The 15,724-nt window shown below is 59.6% G+C and overlaps 4 protein-coding genes across 4 annotated transcripts; 1 reads left to right on the top strand and 3 right to left on the bottom strand.

Moving 5' to 3' along the window:
• Positions 1-178: 178 nt before the first annotated feature.
• IUM83_12419 (Nucleoporin p58/p45) lies at positions 179-1,994 on the bottom strand (the record flags this gene model as incomplete). The annotated part of the gene is made up of 3 exons (XM_067937043.1): positions 179-1,340; positions 1,418-1,880; positions 1,949-1,994. The coding sequence occupies 3 exons, from the start codon at positions 1,992-1,994 to the stop codon at positions 179-181; spliced, it is 1,671 nt and encodes a 556-aa protein (XP_067785339.1).
• A 2,969-nt stretch (positions 1,995-4,963) lies between these two features.
• On the top strand, positions 4,964-7,265 carry IUM83_12418 (uncharacterized protein; the record flags this gene model as incomplete). The annotated part of the gene is made up of 2 exons (XM_067937042.1): positions 4,964-6,817; positions 6,891-7,265. The coding sequence occupies 2 exons, from the start codon at positions 4,964-4,966 to the stop codon at positions 7,263-7,265; spliced, it is 2,229 nt and encodes a 742-aa protein (XP_067785338.1).
• A 1,007-nt stretch (positions 7,266-8,272) lies between these two features.
• Positions 8,273-8,578, bottom strand: IUM83_12417 (Zinc finger protein 76; the record flags this gene model as incomplete). Its single annotated transcript, XM_067937041.1, has 1 exon — positions 8,273-8,578. One exon carries the CDS (start codon positions 8,576-8,578, stop codon positions 8,273-8,275), a length of 306 nt encoding a protein of 101 aa, XP_067785326.1.
• A 4,080-nt stretch (positions 8,579-12,658) lies between these two features.
• IUM83_12416 (uncharacterized protein) lies at positions 12,659-15,484 on the bottom strand (the record flags this gene model as incomplete). Its single annotated transcript, XM_067937040.1, has 1 exon — positions 12,659-15,484. The coding sequence occupies one exon, from the start codon at positions 15,482-15,484 to the stop codon at positions 12,659-12,661; it is 2,826 nt and encodes a 941-aa protein (XP_067785324.1).
• Between the last annotated feature and the right edge of the window lie 240 nt (positions 15,485-15,724).

Raw genomic sequence — 15,724 nt, 5'->3', positions numbered from 1 at the left:
TTAGCTTCTGGAGAGGAGGAAGACGGTAAGATATTAGTACACACTTCTTTTTTCTCCATCGAGATGTCTTGTGACTGAGGTGAAGCCCAGCATTCCTGGCCAAGCGCATCGCGCTGTGCGTGGTCATTAATTACTTCTGCTGGACGATTGTCTACCGCACGCGAAGCATCAATTAGCTCTACTTCCGCATCTTCTGAGCGCGGCCCCCGCGCTTGGTGCCGGCGGAAGCCTTATTGTCGGCGGTGGCGGGTGGAAGGAACGACGAAGTGATGCTGCCGAAACCGCTAGTGGCTACGGTGGGTGCCGTGAATCCTCCTGCCGCTGGCGCTGTCGTTGATGCAGTTGCGAGCGGCGCGGCCGTGACGCTGGTCGTCGCGGCGGGAGGTGCCACCGAAGTAGCTGTTGTGCTTGTGAGGTTAAACGACACTGTCTTGGCCGCTGCAGACGACGCTGTCGAGCCGAAACTGAATCCGCTGGTTGGAGCTGCAGATGCCGTAGCCGCGGGTGCCGCCGTACCGAATCCGAAGGTCGAAGTGCTAGCGGCCGGAGCGGCAGCTGCAGGCTGCGATGGAGTAACGATTGTAGGCGCCACGCTCGTGCGGAAGCGAATCTTGTCGATGGCCTGGCGTTTGTCGGCCTCGCTGCTCTTCTTGCGCTTGTCAAACGGATTTTGGAAGGCCGCAGGGTTCTTCTCGCCATGACGAGCCAAGTCTTCCTGCATTTTAGCCAGGAACAGCTGCCGCATCTCCTCCGCCTTCTCGTGTACCTCAGCCACCCGCGCAGCAGCCTGCATAAGGGCTGCATTCTGCGCCAGCAAAATCTGTTGTAGTTGGGCCGGTGCCGGCATCCCATTCGCAGAGGAATTGGCAGAACTACCCCGTCCGTCGTAGAGTGGCTTGAACTGCGCCTCCACGTCTTCAATCTGCGCCTTGATAGCCGCCATCTTCTGTTCGTAGTGATCCAGAAGTTCCCAGTAGTACGGCGACGGCATTTCCACGCGGCGCATGACGTGGTACATGTTGGGAGTGCCTCCGTTGCTGCTGTCCAGGCTGCGGCGGGTGAGCGTGGCAGCGTCCACCTGGTGCAGCAACTGCCGAACGTCCTGACGCACGTGCTGGACAGCGGCAGCCTGTCGGTCCTGGCGGTTGCGCCTTGCCAGCACCTCCTGCTCCAAGCGAGCCATGTTCTCGCGCAGCACCTCCATCTGGCGGGGCGACACCGTCTTGAGGAAGGCGTCCGACTGGTCCTGCTCCTTGAGGAAGGCGTGGAACTGCGCCATGTTCTTCTTCACGTCGTCCGGCAGGTTCTCGAACGCCGTCTCCAGCGTAATGGGCGGGCCGCTGCAACACCCAAAACAACACCAAGCACCTCGTCAGCAACTCCATCTCCTCCCGACGACCACAACGTCGCCACGTACGCTGGCTGTGCTGGAGCTGCAGGCGTGGACGCTCCAGCCCCGAATCCGAATCCCCCGAAGCCTCCCGTGGCCGCTGGCTGCTGCGTGGTGGCGCTCCCGAAGCCCCCGAAGCCGAAGCCGGTGGCGGCAGGCGTCGTCGTCGTGGATCCTGCCGCGCCGAAGAGGCTGGGGGCCGCCGACGCTGGCGCAGCGGACGCGCCGCCGAAGCTGAAGCCCGTGGAGGGCGCGGCGGCGGGTTTCGCCCCGAAGCTGAAGCCGCTGGAGGCCGCAGGTGTCGCGCCGAAGCTGAAGCCGCTCGAAGCCGCCGCGGGGGCGGAGCCAAAGCCGAAGCCAGTGGAGGCGGCGGGCGCGGGAGTGGCGCCGAAGCCGAAGCCGCTGGAGGCCGCGGGGGTGGCAGATGTCGCGCCGAAGCTGAAGCCGGACGAGGCCGCGGGGGCCGCCGGCGTGGCACCGAAGCTGAAGCCTGCGCGGGTGGAGAGAGAGGGCGTTATAGAGGCGGAAAGGGAGGGAGACGCAGAGCTGCGTGCGTACCGGAGGAGGCGGCGGGCGCCGCGGTGGCGCCGAACGAGAAGGCCATCGGGACTGGTTGGGCAGCGACTTGGGCCTTGTGCTCGGCACCCGAATTTGTACACAAAGTTCGGTGGGTACATAATGTGGTGTAGAGTTGTGTACAACTTGAATTGGTAGACACAATTGTGTACGTGACACAAAGCAAAAGCTCTGGAAGTCGCCAAATTGCGCTGTTTGATTCCAAGGATAACTAATACTCGTTGCCATCGGAGAAGGCTGCTGTTCTAGTGGAGGTGGCGCGATGTATCTACGAAACTCATGTTAGGGAGCACGGCTCCGACGCGACTGGTGGTTCTAGACCCAGCCAGCAAAAGCAGCCGACGCCAATGGCCGCCGATGATTTTCTGCCCATTTTCATCTTCGTTCTGGCGCGTTGCCATTTGCGTAGCGTGATCGTGGCTCGCCATCTTATCAGCGAGACCATGATCACGGCGCTGATGATCGGAGAGACTGGTTACTATGCCACAATGCTGGAGGCGGCGATCGGATACATTGCGGCCTTCGACGGAGCAGCCAAAGCGGGTGGACTAGTGGGCAGGAATAGTGGCAGTGGTAGCACAGCCACCAGCAGCTTTTGAGCTGTTTGATCAGAGCGAGCTTGGCTGCCGTAGAGCAAGTTCTGGGTTCAAGTCAGCTATGTTTCGCGTGCTTCCGTAGTTGATCATGGTGGAAGTCGCTTTCGATAGCATCGACTCAAGCAGCCTAAATGACAGTGAAGGCCGTTATCAAGCACAACGCCCTTGTTTGAGGCACTGTGGGCCAGCTGCAACAGACTACAAGCCAGTTGACGGCATTCATGGCACGATGCATGTAAATCTTTTTAATTATTAGGCTGAAGTTTGTTGTCAAATTGTCAAAGGGTGTGTGAAGCCGCTCAATCTACCACGAGGCTGTCGTTGTCGACTGAAGTTGTAGGTTGCTATTCCATGACAGCGGTCTGCCGTGCTAACAGGTATGCGCTTCAAGTCTGCCCTGCACTACATGCCATTGACCGACCGCTTCTGGCTCGACAACACAGTTTTTGTCTACTCACTGCTGCAGCACCCATCGGAACGCGGAAAATGTCCTCTCGTGCCTTATTTGTACTTCAACTAGGACCAATTGACAAGTGCAACCACGGCAATTCATCTTCGGGCGCACCTTCAACTGTCGCCAACCGTTTGCTCACGAAGGACAGCCTCGACAATGCGGTGGTGCTAGCGACGGAGTCGCCCCACCTCACCTGCCACCACTTCCGTTCGAGGTAGTGCCCCGCTTAAGACAACAACGGTGCGACCGTGGCTGATCGCTGGCGGAGAAACAGGCAGCTCGTGATCCGCTTACTCGAAGGCAGACGACTTTCAAGCAAGTTTTGCGGCAGTGTTTCGAGCGCACCGCTCCCACGATGCTGTGCGAATGGCACGTTTCTCCGATCCGTAGCCGCGCTTTGGCGCCAGTGCGTCGGTGTTCTTCGGGTCGGTGTTCGGGAGAGCTGCGCGAGAATCAGACGAGTCCGGTGTGTCGCCCCGGCAGCGTGTGCTCATGAGCGGGCATGACGTCTCCAAGCAGAAGCTCCGCCCGCAAAATGGATAGGCAGGCTGCGGACACCCAGCCAGCCAAACGCCAGCCAGCCAGGTCACGCGTGGCTTCCTTGCTTGCTCGGTCTGCAGTGGCGTCCCCAACGCGATCTTGCTTGCCTGCGAAATAAACACGCGTCCGGCGGAAATGGACATACAGTACAGTATCTTTTGACGCTTCGTCCCGGCTCTGATCCCCACGAGACGCATGCAATGCGGCGACAGACCGGCCGACCGTCACATGGCTACATGCCTGCCAGGCCGCGCCGCCGAAAGCAAGGAGCAAGCAGCGGAGCACCGCCAGCGTCAGTAAACACAAGGACCCGTCGCCGGCTGGACGATCACGCTGCAGCGACTCCGCCCCGCGCGTCGCTGGCCAGCTGGCCGCACCGCCTAATTCAAGCTGCGCCGCAGATGGTCCGCGCACGGAGACCCCGAGCGCCTATCCACGCTCCTCCCTCGCTGACACTGTCAGTGACAGCGAGTCGCTGTAAACGTGCGCACACTTTGCAGAACCCGACACAAGTTGCAGCGCCACTTCCGCTCACCCGACGCAGACACAGAAACTGACTGTTTCTGCGCCGCTGTAAACGGCGAGGCCCACATTCGTAGACCCGATGTCGCGCCAGCCCGCATTCGCGCAAGCCGACGCGTCTCGCGCCCGACACCGGGACCAGCAACGGCGCCGCACCGCAGACACGCGCGCTCGCGTCGCCTTCGCCAATGTGGCGCGCTTACAGAAGGAACTTGTTCCCCCCAGACGAACGCGGGTCTCCAAAGCGGAGCCCAACACTGCGAGGCCAGTCTGTGGTACTCGGCTGATTATGGTGCTCCTCACGGGGTGCTGGAGTATTCCGAGTGCCCGGCCCAGCCCGGCTGCCGCGCGGCCACGCGGAAAGCAGACCAAACCAGCAGGGTCTAGTCGAGCCTATTCAGGGACGCACGCATCAACGGCTCGAGCTCTGCAGGCGGATATTTGGCGTGCTCTCTCGTCGGCAAACGCCAGGCTTGGCGAGCTGTCGCGACTGTGTCTGTAAGTAGCAGTGTAGCGACTGCACTAAACTGGTCGTAATGGTCAGCTAGATTTTGAGACTTGGTTGCTGTTGCAGTACTGAAACGATTCGCCGGTAGATTGCGGGCATATGCCGCGGGCCTGGTTGGCACTAACTCGCCCATATTCAGCCTGGCGCTGCGACACATTCGCGCGCCGAGCCATGCGGTGTCGGACGGCGGCAGCGTGCAAACCGCGACTCGCATCTATTGCCACCTCGACTGGCGGTAGCGCTTTCTAAAGTCCGATCGGAATACAGAGTAACACGCATCAGTGCTTTTAGACATTCGTGTGTCCATGTATGTAGCCATCTTCGTCCAAAGTGGCGGGTTCGCTCGCTAAAGTACGATAATACGTCACGTGACCAGCATGGACCGGGAGCTGTTCATCCAGCAGCTCGTGGCGGCGCTTCAGGAGAACACGGCGCTGGCCGGTGGGCTGTCGTCGCTCCCTCCGCCTTCGCCTCCGTCTGGCGCACATGGTGAGAGTGATTCTAGCTCCGACAGCGCCGCGGAAGGCGAGAAATCGCCCCAGGAGTACACGGGGCTCTTCCTGTCCGGGGCCTTCTCCGCTTCCGCGACCAATAGTGAGCGACTGGCGCGAGATGCGTACATGCAACTGCAGTTCGACTTCCCGCATGTGCAAGACGCGTCGATCGAGGCGCTGGCGGAGCTCTACAGACGAGTATCGGCGGAGAAATCGACTCGACAAGAGGCGGCCGAGGTCCCCGTGACGGCCACGCTGCTGGATGGCGTGGCGTTCCTGAACGACCAGGGACCGTCTGCCGGCTCTGCTGGGGCGCAGAGGTCGCGCAGCTCGGAGGCCAGTGGGTTGCTCGCTGCGTCGTTGCAGCTGTTGGTCTTCCGGACGTGCTTAGAGACGCCGGACGATGCCCGTGTGGAGACGCTCCTGTCGTCATTGGCGGTGGAGCCGCTGCAGCAGGAGATGACCAAGAAACAGGAGCCAAGCGTCATGGAGGCGGATCAGGAAGAGAAGGCGGAAGAAGGTGATGTGTTTGTGGAGAAGTATGCAGCCCAGGAAGACCCGGACGACCTGAGTGAGGTCTACGAAGGGCAGTTGCCGGAGCCTCGCCCTCACCGTATCCCCATGTGGAACCAGCAGACAGCGGCTACATCGAACGCCTCGAGAGCTGACAAGTTGCGGTATATGGCGTCGCACACGTTCTCATCGTCCTTTCAGACGGTTTCCATGGAGAAGTGGGAGCAATGGCGTCTTGATGAGGAGCTTGTTGCCATCATGAGGATGCTGGTGGATCGGACACCTGAAGACGCTGGATCCAAGAATGAAAGCAAACAGGACAACGAACCTACTACGCTTTACGGCCCACGTGGCGAGTGGAGTAGATACTTGTATGTGCTGCGAGACCGCGTGCTGCGCTTTCCTGGCTCCAGTCGCAATGCATTATGGCGACTGAAGGAGCTGATAGAATATCTTCTGAGGCAGCAGGCAGTTCCCAGTGCAATGAAACCCACACATCGCCGGGTCCAGCAACCGCAGCACCTAGTCTATCGTGTGCTAGCTGAGCTGGCGATTTCCCGGGAGTTCCATCAGGGTGCGGCCCAGCGTGCACAGCAAGGGTTGGCCTTGGTTATTCAAGAGTTGCTGCCGCTCATTGCACAAGAAATTCATCATCTTGCCTCAGTCCCGACCACCCCTAGCCGTGTGAAGAAGACTGTCACCCCAGAAAATGAACCTGTTTCCTCGGAGCGGGCTGATGATAACGAAAGTGACGGAGACGACGAGCTGGCAGTGGTGTTCCTGCAGTTACTGCACTTCATGTTGTTTGCGTCGCCCAATGCCCGTACCACCACCGAGAAGCTTCACGAGAGCGGCATGCTACGAACACTCCTCTCGCTGTTGCCACCAGCGCCGTCTAGCAACGCAGACAGTGAACAGCAAGCTCAGTACCTGGACAAGCGATGGTTCCCAGCTCTGCTTCGCCTTCTCGGAGAATGTGCGCTGTGGCATGCAGGCTTTGCCGCGTACATCACGCGTGTTCCCAAGTTTGTCGGGCTACTTCAGACGTTGCGAGAGCAATTTGTGGCTGAAGAGCTTCTTCTCGCGCTGGCGTTCCATCAACACCAAGTGCAGGTTCGCGTATCAGCAGCTTCAATCGCCACAAGAGTCAACATTTGGGAGGTCTTCACTTCGGCGGCTCTGTTTCCACAGCAGTGCGAATCCTATCTCGACGCGGTGAAGAAGGTAAGCGCCAGCAATTTTGTCGTGTTTTCTTTCCGAATACCATCTAACACCATTGTTTTACTTGCTTTTATAGCTTCAAGACGCTGTGTTCGTATTGGACTGCTTGGAGAAGGTGCTTCCGGCCTTGAGACCGGCGATGCAAAAGGAGCTGCAGCACAGTCTGCAGCGGATCTACTCGCGCTTTGCGCGATCGTTCGAGTACCCGACGTTTGCTGCCGCAGAGGCTGCTCACCAGCAGCAACAGTTCGAACAACAAACACTGGAAAATGATGCCGAGAGCGACGATGACAAGAAGAAGGAGAAGACGGAGGAGGACCGCGGTCAGGCGGAAGCGCTGCAGTTCACAGCGCTGCGGAATAAGCTGCGACAGAGCGTGAAGTCGCTGCTGGCTGCGCTGTCGTCGGGCTCTGCCCACATCGGCGGCCGCGCGTCGTCCAAGTTAGACTGATTAGAGAGAGCTAGACAGCGTCGATGGCGACCACAACGAGATGGCTACACCCGTTAACTCGATAACGCCACGCGACTGAAACACAGTGTCACTTTCTATTTCACGTCGACGCCGCCTATCGGAGCGGAGCGGTTTCAGTAGTCGACATACACGCTCGCAGACTGCAATGGTGCAACTATAATACCTGTAGCTCACACTCGAGGAGTAAGTTAGGGAGGAAGGAGGAGTTTTCACAGGACTATTTCCTGGATAGTGTAGGTAGCGACACCCCAAACAGGGACAATAGACACTGTTTCTCATCAGCAACTATAATGGCTCAGCTTGAGTTTCGACGGAGGCTTTAGCGCCACGGACACTGGCGCACTGGTCGCGCTGGAATCTTTAGTGCTTCGGTCGCAACACGCTTGACCTAAGCGAGAGCCGAATGAATATTCGGATCATGCGTGCGCGCGCTGTCGATTGGCCGTCCGTCATCTCAGGCAGCTTGGGCGGATGCCCTGACAGTGGTACGCCGGCTCTGGCCGAAATTCGGCCGCCGGCCGGGCACACCCAAGCAGCGTCGCACGGCAACCACGCGCGCGTGATGATGCCAGCGGCTCCCACTGTGCAGTTAAATGAGACGCCGCAAGTTCACACGTCGCACAAACTGGGGCTCGATGCGACACCGATCTCAAGGCTTCGGCCGAAATGCTTGGTCGGCGAATTGGCTGTGGCTGACGCCGCTGAGCAGGTGACGGAGGCGATTTGCAGTAAGGTAGCGGCTCTGGTCGTCATAGTACAGTAAGTGCCCCATCTTGGCGAGGAACCTTGAAGTGATCCCGAGACTGAGAATGAAGAAGACAATCTATCCATACACCGCGTTTGCGTTTCGAACGTGTATTGCATGTTCGTATTAAATAAGCGTGGCTGGTGCTAGGCTGTCTGGCTAGGTGTCGACTCTACAAACGCAAGCTACATGTTACAAAGCTAGCGCAGACTGGCAGCTCTGCTCGATGGCTCGGGTCCACCTAGAACAGGCACTCCAGCAGGTCCTTCAGGTCCTCGTCGGAGAGGGCCTCCGAATGCACCGGGGTGTCGAGGAACGAGAACTGCTGCTGCTGTTGCAGCTGCTCCTCGACAGGGGGCAGGAACGTCAACATGTCAAAGTCCATGATGGGGAACTCGTCGCACGGGGACCGCGACGACAGAACGGGGGACACGACCTTGGCCGCCTGTTGTTGTTGCAGTTGCTGCTGAATGCGCTGGCGGTGCTGTTGCTGCCGCGAACCACGCGAGTTCGCCGGCAGCGGCACCGATCGGTGCTGCGTCTTCATATGCCGCGTGAGGTTTCCGGCCGTGCTGAACGTCTTGCCGCAGTCGCCGACGACGCAGGTGTGGATGGTGTTGCCGTTGTGGACCTTCTGGTGCTTGGCCAGCATGTCCTTGCTCGTGAAGATTCTGGTACAACCAGCTATTGGGCACTCCATCTTGTGCAACGAGTGCAGCCGCTTGTGGCGCGCCAGGTTGCCGGACGTGCTGAAGCGCTTTCCGCAGGACTTGAAGGGGCATTGGTGCGGCTGCTCGCCCGTGTGGGTCTTCATGTGCTCGTGCAGAGTAAACTTGCGGTGGAAGCGGCCACCGCACAGCGGCACCGGGCACGCGAATGGCCGGTCCTGCTGCGAGTCGCGGAAGCGCGGCTGGCTCATAATTGCGGGACGAACGGCGGTGCTGGCGGACATGGCGGACGGAGAGTAGCTCGGGGCTCAGGACGTTTCTACAGGCGCGCTCCAAATCGAAAAGTGAGTTGAGGTGCGAGCGGCTCCCGCGGTCAGCAATGTGCAAGACATACAGCGGGTAGGGGGTCCTCCAGCCGGAAGCAAAGCCGTGATGCGGGTCAGCGCATCTAGCTGGATTGTCTCTCGCCGGCTGACGAGAGACGCTGCGGTGGACACATCAAACGATGAGCAGCAGCAATACGGCGATCGCCCTGCAATTTCGCCGTGTTGGGAGCCTTCAAGGCGCGACTAGAGCGCGCCGACGCTCGGCGCTGTACTTCGGTGCTGCATGCCCACCACCGAGCAGGGAGATGATGACTTCGGTGCTGAACGCAACCGTGGTGCTGCGGCAAAACGCTGAAGCGCTGCCAGACGTGTTTGCCCTGTGGACAGACACGAATATGTCGCGTCGGTATCCGTCCAACTGTGCTACATATTCGAGCAACAACGGCAACGGCAACGCCACGACGCCGCCCTCAACTTGAATCCACCGAGGCGCTCCTCCCCCGCGATCTTCTGTCGAGTCCTGCGCCGAGATGAGTTCTCGGTCTCACCAATAAATGTTCCAAGCACCCTCGACACGCGGTCTCGCCAAGTTCCAAGCGAGCTTGAATCAGGGAATATCGCTGCATCGAAGTCATGTGTTCAGGGATGGCAAAAAAAATATTTAAATATTTTTATTCGTGAAAAAATATAATAAAATATGTTTTCACTTTTATTCGTGTAAGTACGAAAATAAAACACTTCGGTTTTGTATCGGACACAATCTGACAACCACGCTCTATTAGGTGGGGCCCTGTATTTGCTGACGTGCGACGCGGTCATCTCGCCGTCCTTGCACTCGCGGAAGGTGGGGAAGCAGTCCACATCAATCTCCTTGCAGACGCCTCGGTGCTCACCTTTAGGAACTTGACGGCCAGGAACTCGTTCTCCGTCAGCTGCGTCACCTTGGGGGTCACCATCTTGCAGCCACCGCACCGCGGCGCCGAGAACTGCACGGTGGCCGGCTGCTTCTCGCCGATGGTGCTGCTGAAGTCCTCAGGTGTCTTGACCTCGATCGGCATGGTCGGCTCCGCCACCTATGAAGCTGAAGTAGCCCTGCGGTGGCAGCCCACTCGTCAGTATGCGTTGAGGCCAGTATTCAGGTAATTACTGTGTTATACGGTGCTCCAGGCGATCCGTTTCAGCGGGGTTTGATGTATAAAAATGGTAAAAAATATCATAAAAATGGAAATAAAAATATTTTTCGATATTTTTATTTTGAAAAAAATCTTCCATAATTTTTTTGCCATCCTTGATGTGTTGGGACTCGAAAAACGCTCTACGCCGTAGAGTCTACGGTAACCCCAAGCTCTATCTAGCCTCGTGTGAAGATAGGTGCTTCGGATGGGGCAAGGACCTACCAGTACACCGTTGGAGTGTTGCGGGTGCTCAATAAACGGTAGCGTCGTCCGACGCAGCATGGCTCGGCGCGCGAATGTGTCGCAGCGCCAGGCTGAATATGGGCGAGTTAGTACCAACCAGGCCCGCGGCATATGCCCGCAATCTACCGGCGAATCGTTTCAGTACTGCAACAGCAACCAAGTCTCAAAATCTAGCTGACCATTACGACCAGTATAGTGCAGTCGCCACACAGTCGCGACAGCTCGCCAAGCCTGGCGTTTGCCGACGAGAGAGCACGCCAAATATCCGCCTGCAGAGCTCGAGCCGTTGATGCGTGCGTCCCTGAATAGGCTCGACTAGACCCTGCTGGTTTGGTCTGCTTTCCGCGTGGCCGCGCGGCAGCCGGGCTGGGCCGGGCACTCGGAATACTCCAGCACCCCGTGAGGAGCACCATAATCAGCCGAGTACCACAGACTGGCCTCGCAGTGTTGGGCTCCGCTTTGGAGACCCGCGTTCGTCTGGGGGGAACAAGTTCCTTCTGTAAGCGCGCCACATTGGCGAAGGCGACGCGAGCGCGCGTGTCTGCGGTGCGGCGCCGTTGCTGGTCCCGGTGTCGGGCGCGAGACGCGTCGGCTTGCGCGAATGCGGGCTGGCGCGACATCGGGTCTACGAATGTGGGCCTCGCCGTTTACAGCGGCGCAGAAACAGTCAGTTTCTGTGTCTGCGTCGGGTGAGCGGAAGTGGCGCTGCAACTTGTGTCGGGTTCTGCAAAGTGTGCGCACGTTTACAGCGACTCGCTGTCACTGACAGTGTCAGCGAGGGAGGAGCGTGGATAGGCGCTCGGGGTCTCCGTGCGCGGACCATCTGCGGCGCAGCTTGAATTAGGCGGTGCGGCCAGCTGGCCAGCGACGCGCGGGGCGGAGTCGCTGCAGCGTGATCGTCCAGCCGGCGACGGGTCCTTGTGTTTACTGACGCTGGCGGTGCTCCGCTGCTTGCTCCTTGCTTTCGGCGGCGCGGCCTGGCAGGCATGTAGCCATGTGACGGTCGGCCGGTCTGTCGCCGCATTGCATGCGTCTCGTGGGGATCAGAGCCGGGACGAAGCGTCAAAAGATACTGTACTGTATGTCCATTTCCGCCGGACGCGTGTTTATTTCGCAGGCAAGCAAGATCGAGTTGGGGACGCCACTGCAGACCGAGCAAGCAAGGAAGCCACGCGTGACCTGGCTGGCTGGCGTTTGGCTGGATGGGTGTCCGCAGCCTGCCTATCCATTTTGCGGGCGGAGCTTCTGCTTGGAGACGTCATGCCCGCTCATGAGCACACGCTGCCGGGGCGACACACCGGACTCGTCTGATTCTCGCGCAGCTCTCCCGAACACCGACCCGAAGAACACCGACGCACTGGCGCCAAAGCGCGGCTACGGATCGGAGAAACGTGCCATTCGCACAGCATCGTGGGAGCGGTGCGCTCGAAACACTGCCGCAAAACTTGCTTGAAAGTCGTCTGCCTTCGAGTAAGCGGATCACGAGCTGCCTGTTTCTCCGCCAGCGATCAGCCACGGTCGCACCGTTGTTGTCTTAAGCGGGGCACTACCTCGAACGGAAGTGGTGGCAGGTGAGGTGGGGCGACTCCGTCGCTAGCACCACCGCATTGTCGAGGCTGTCCTTCGTGAGCAAACGGTTGGCGACAGTTGAAGGTGCGCCCGAAGATGAATTGCCGTGGTTGCACTTGTCAATTGGTCCTAGTTGAAGTACAAATAAGGCACGAGAGGACATTTTCCGCGTTCCGATGGGTGCTGCAGCAGTGAGTAGACAAAAACTGTGTTGTCGAGCCAGAAGCGGTCGGTCAATGGCATGTAGTGCAGGGCAGACTTGAAGCGCATACCTGTTAGCACGGCAGACCGCTGTCATGGAATAGCAACCTACAACTTCAGTCGACAACGACAGCCTCGTGGTAGATTGAGCGGCTTCACACACCCTTTGACAATTTGACAACAAACTTCAGCCTAATAATTAAAGAGATTTACATGCATCGTGCCATGAATGCCGTCAACTGGCTTGTAGTCTGTTGCAGCTGGCCCACAGTGCCTCAAACAAGGGCGTTGTGCTTGATAACGGCCTTCACTGTCATTTAGGCTGCTTGAGTCGATGCTATCGAAAGCGACTTCCACCATGATCAACTACGGAAGCACGCGAAACATAGCTGACTTGAACCCAGAACTTGCTCTACGGCAGCCAAGCTCGCTCTGATCAAACAGCTCAAAAGCTGCTGGTGGCTGTGCTACCACTGCCACTATTCCTGCCCACTAGTCCACCCGCTTTGGCTGCTCCGTCGAAGGCCGCAATGTATCCGATCGCCGCCTCCAGCATTGTGGCATAGTAACCAGTCTCTCCGATCATCAGCGCCGTGATCATGGTCTCGCTGATAAGATGGCGAGCCACGATCACGCTACGCAAATGGCAACGCGCCAGAACGAAGATGAAAATGGGCAGAAAATCATCGGCGGCCATTGGCGTCGGCTGCTTTTGCTGGCTGGGTCTAGAACCACCAGTCGCGTCGGAGCCGTGCTCCCTAACATGAGTTTCGTAGATACATCGCGCCACCTCCACTAGAACAGCAGCCTTCTCCGATGGCAACGAGTAGTTATCCATGGAATCAAACAGCGCAATCGCCGACTTCCATTCGGACGGTGATTGATGTGATGGTTGGATCTCCAGGAAACTCTGTGGTTGAGTAGCTACCAGCGCTCGTAGGCGTTCGAATCGTTCCTCTTCCTCTTGCCTCTGACCGCGGCCTGGTCCAGCCCCAGTCCCAAGCAGTTGATAAATAATTTCTTGCAGCGGGATGAATGTACGCCGCTCTAGTTTGTACAGGGCGGCCCGGCGAGCGAGTGCCCATTCATCATCAGTTGGCGCGCGTTTCCCGTTGAGTGCAGAATCTCCGAGCTCTCTAGGAGTGCTGGGGTCTGCCATCTTGGATAAATTCTCCATCACAAGCTCCAGTGACCGCTCCAGAAAGAATCGATAGTTCTTTAGCGCTAGCAAGCTGCGCGCATCTTGCAGGGCCGTGACATTTTGGAGCTCGTGAGGCGGAGCACCAAGTGAGCCCTCCCGAAGTTCCTGATCACTGTCCGACTCATTGCCACCTTGGCCCATTGGCACCCAAGGCTCCGACAGACGCGTCCAAGCTGACGTCCCCATTGCTGACACCGATGAAGCGGTCGGCTGTGCATACTTCTGACGAAACATGACCAGAAAGCCGGCAATGTGCTGCCGCATAGCCATGGCCGCGAGATATTTATCACATGCGCGCAGCAACGAACGCAGCGTAGGAGACGCAGAGCTCACGGCACTCAGAACACCACCAGGTTTCGCGTGGAGCGAGGCCCACAGCCGAAGAACGTCGCTACCGTTGCTGCCACTACCGCCCTGGTGACCACTTCTTCTTTGCCCCTGTGACGACGAAGACTCATTTTCGTCGTCCTCTTCGTCGTCGTCACTGAAATCGCCGCTAACCGCTCCTCCGTGTGCGTGGCTGATACTACCCAGGTTATCGCGGAACGAGGTGCCATCCAGTGCCATTGCCTCAGCGCTGAGCAACCTTCGCTGTGCCACACTCTCACGCAAATCGAAGTACGGCTCAGGCCCGCTGGTCATGCCTTGCGGGTGATACGAATCTCGACACAGCAGTGCGTCTTCGATACAGTACATCCAATTTTCACGGTCGCGAAGTTGGGCAGCCTGCAACAACAGCGTGTAGTCCGGTCCCACTTGAATAGCAAAGCTTGCGTCGCGACCACCAGCAACATGGACGTCCACGTAATGCACTCGAGTCTGCGGGTGGAAGAGCAGCACCTCGCCCTTGAGCTTCGAACAGGAGGAGTCCGTGTAGTAGCGCAGCACCGACTTCTCCAGCACGAAGTAGCGCGCCTTCCAGTTCTTGCGCACGTGTCCTCGCTTGCGCAGCCAGCCGCTCATGGAGTCCAAGAACGCGTCGTCAAAGGCGCTCGACGAAGCTCCAGTGGACAGCGCGCCGCGACCGGACCGCAGGCGTCGGTAGCGGATCCACTTCCGTCGTCGGACGCGCAGTCGCTTGCCCGACGCGCTGGCCGGTGACGAGGAGGGCATGTCCCCGGACTGGGACGAGGACTGGCTGATCGAGTCGATGGACCGGCCGCGCGAGCGCAGCGACGGCCTTGGCGCGAAGTGCGAGAAGCTCGAGGCGTACTGCCAGCCGTCCACGGCGTCGCGGGGGCTGTCGAGCGGCACTTCGAGGTGCCACGGACTCACCCACTCCCACCTGGGGCCGGCGAGGCCGCCGGCCGCCGACGTCGACGTGTTGTGCGTGGGCTGCTGCCGCGCAGCCGCGGGCGCTCTGGACGCGCTGGTGGCCGAGCGACTGCGCTGCTTGTAGGCGGCGGCGGAGGAGGAGGAGGCGGCGCCGGCCGCGGGCGGGTCGGGCAGCGCGATGTCCGGGAACGTGGCGGACGGCAGCCACTCCAGCAGCACGTCGTCCGGCTCCTCGTCCGCTGCGCGGCCTCTGCGGCGGCGGGCGGCGTGATGCACCACGCGCATGAACTTGTCCGGGTCCAGCGGCAGCAAGTGGCCCTTGGCGCCCCAGCCCAGCACCATCTGGTAGCGCTGGTGCTCGAACACCTCCTCGGCCACGACCACGGGGCGCTTGGACTCCACACGCGGCTGTGGCGGCTTGGCGCGGCGCGACCTGGCGGCGTGCGGCACGGGCACGAACAGGTCGCTGTCGTAGAGCGAGGAGGGCGGCGGCGCGTCCTGCCGCGTCTGCTTCGTCTGCAGCAGGCTGCGGTTGTGGCTGCCGCTGCGGCTGAGGCTGTGGCCGCCCGCGGGCGCGTCCAGGAAGCTCCAGTTGGAGGCGGCGCCGCTGCTGCTGCTGCGGATGCTCAGGAGGAAGCTGCTGGCGTCCAGGCTGCGTGCGGACGCGGAGGAGGCGGCGGCGGCGCCCGAGCGAGAGGAAGACGGCGCCGAGGCCACCGCCAGCCAGTAGGACGCGTCGCGCGCGCTCACGGGCGCGCCCGAGTCGGCGTGGGGCAGCGGCGGCTTCCCGGGCATGAGCGTTGCGGCTGATAAGTCGCCTAAGAAACTCGAATCGACCAATGAGACGCCGAGCTCTCTGTACTGGGGCAGGGGGCCGCTCGCCTAGAGGGAGTTGAAGTTGGCGAGCTAAAGGCAACTTGTCGTGGGGCTTTTGTCCTGTCGTGCTTTGCTGTCTGTGCCGCCCGTCGTCGAGTGAGTGAGTGGCAGCCTCCCGCTGCCCATACTTAAGGTGTACTGTATACGGAGAGGCTGGCT

This window comes from Phytophthora cinnamomi, assembly GCF_018691715.1.
Source record: "Phytophthora cinnamomi strain GKB4 chromosome Unknown Contig81, whole genome shotgun sequence".
NCBI classification, from domain to species: domain Eukaryota; phylum Oomycota; class Peronosporomycetes; order Peronosporales; family Peronosporaceae; genus Phytophthora; species Phytophthora cinnamomi.
This window is presented reverse-complemented; position numbering and strand designations above follow the sequence as displayed.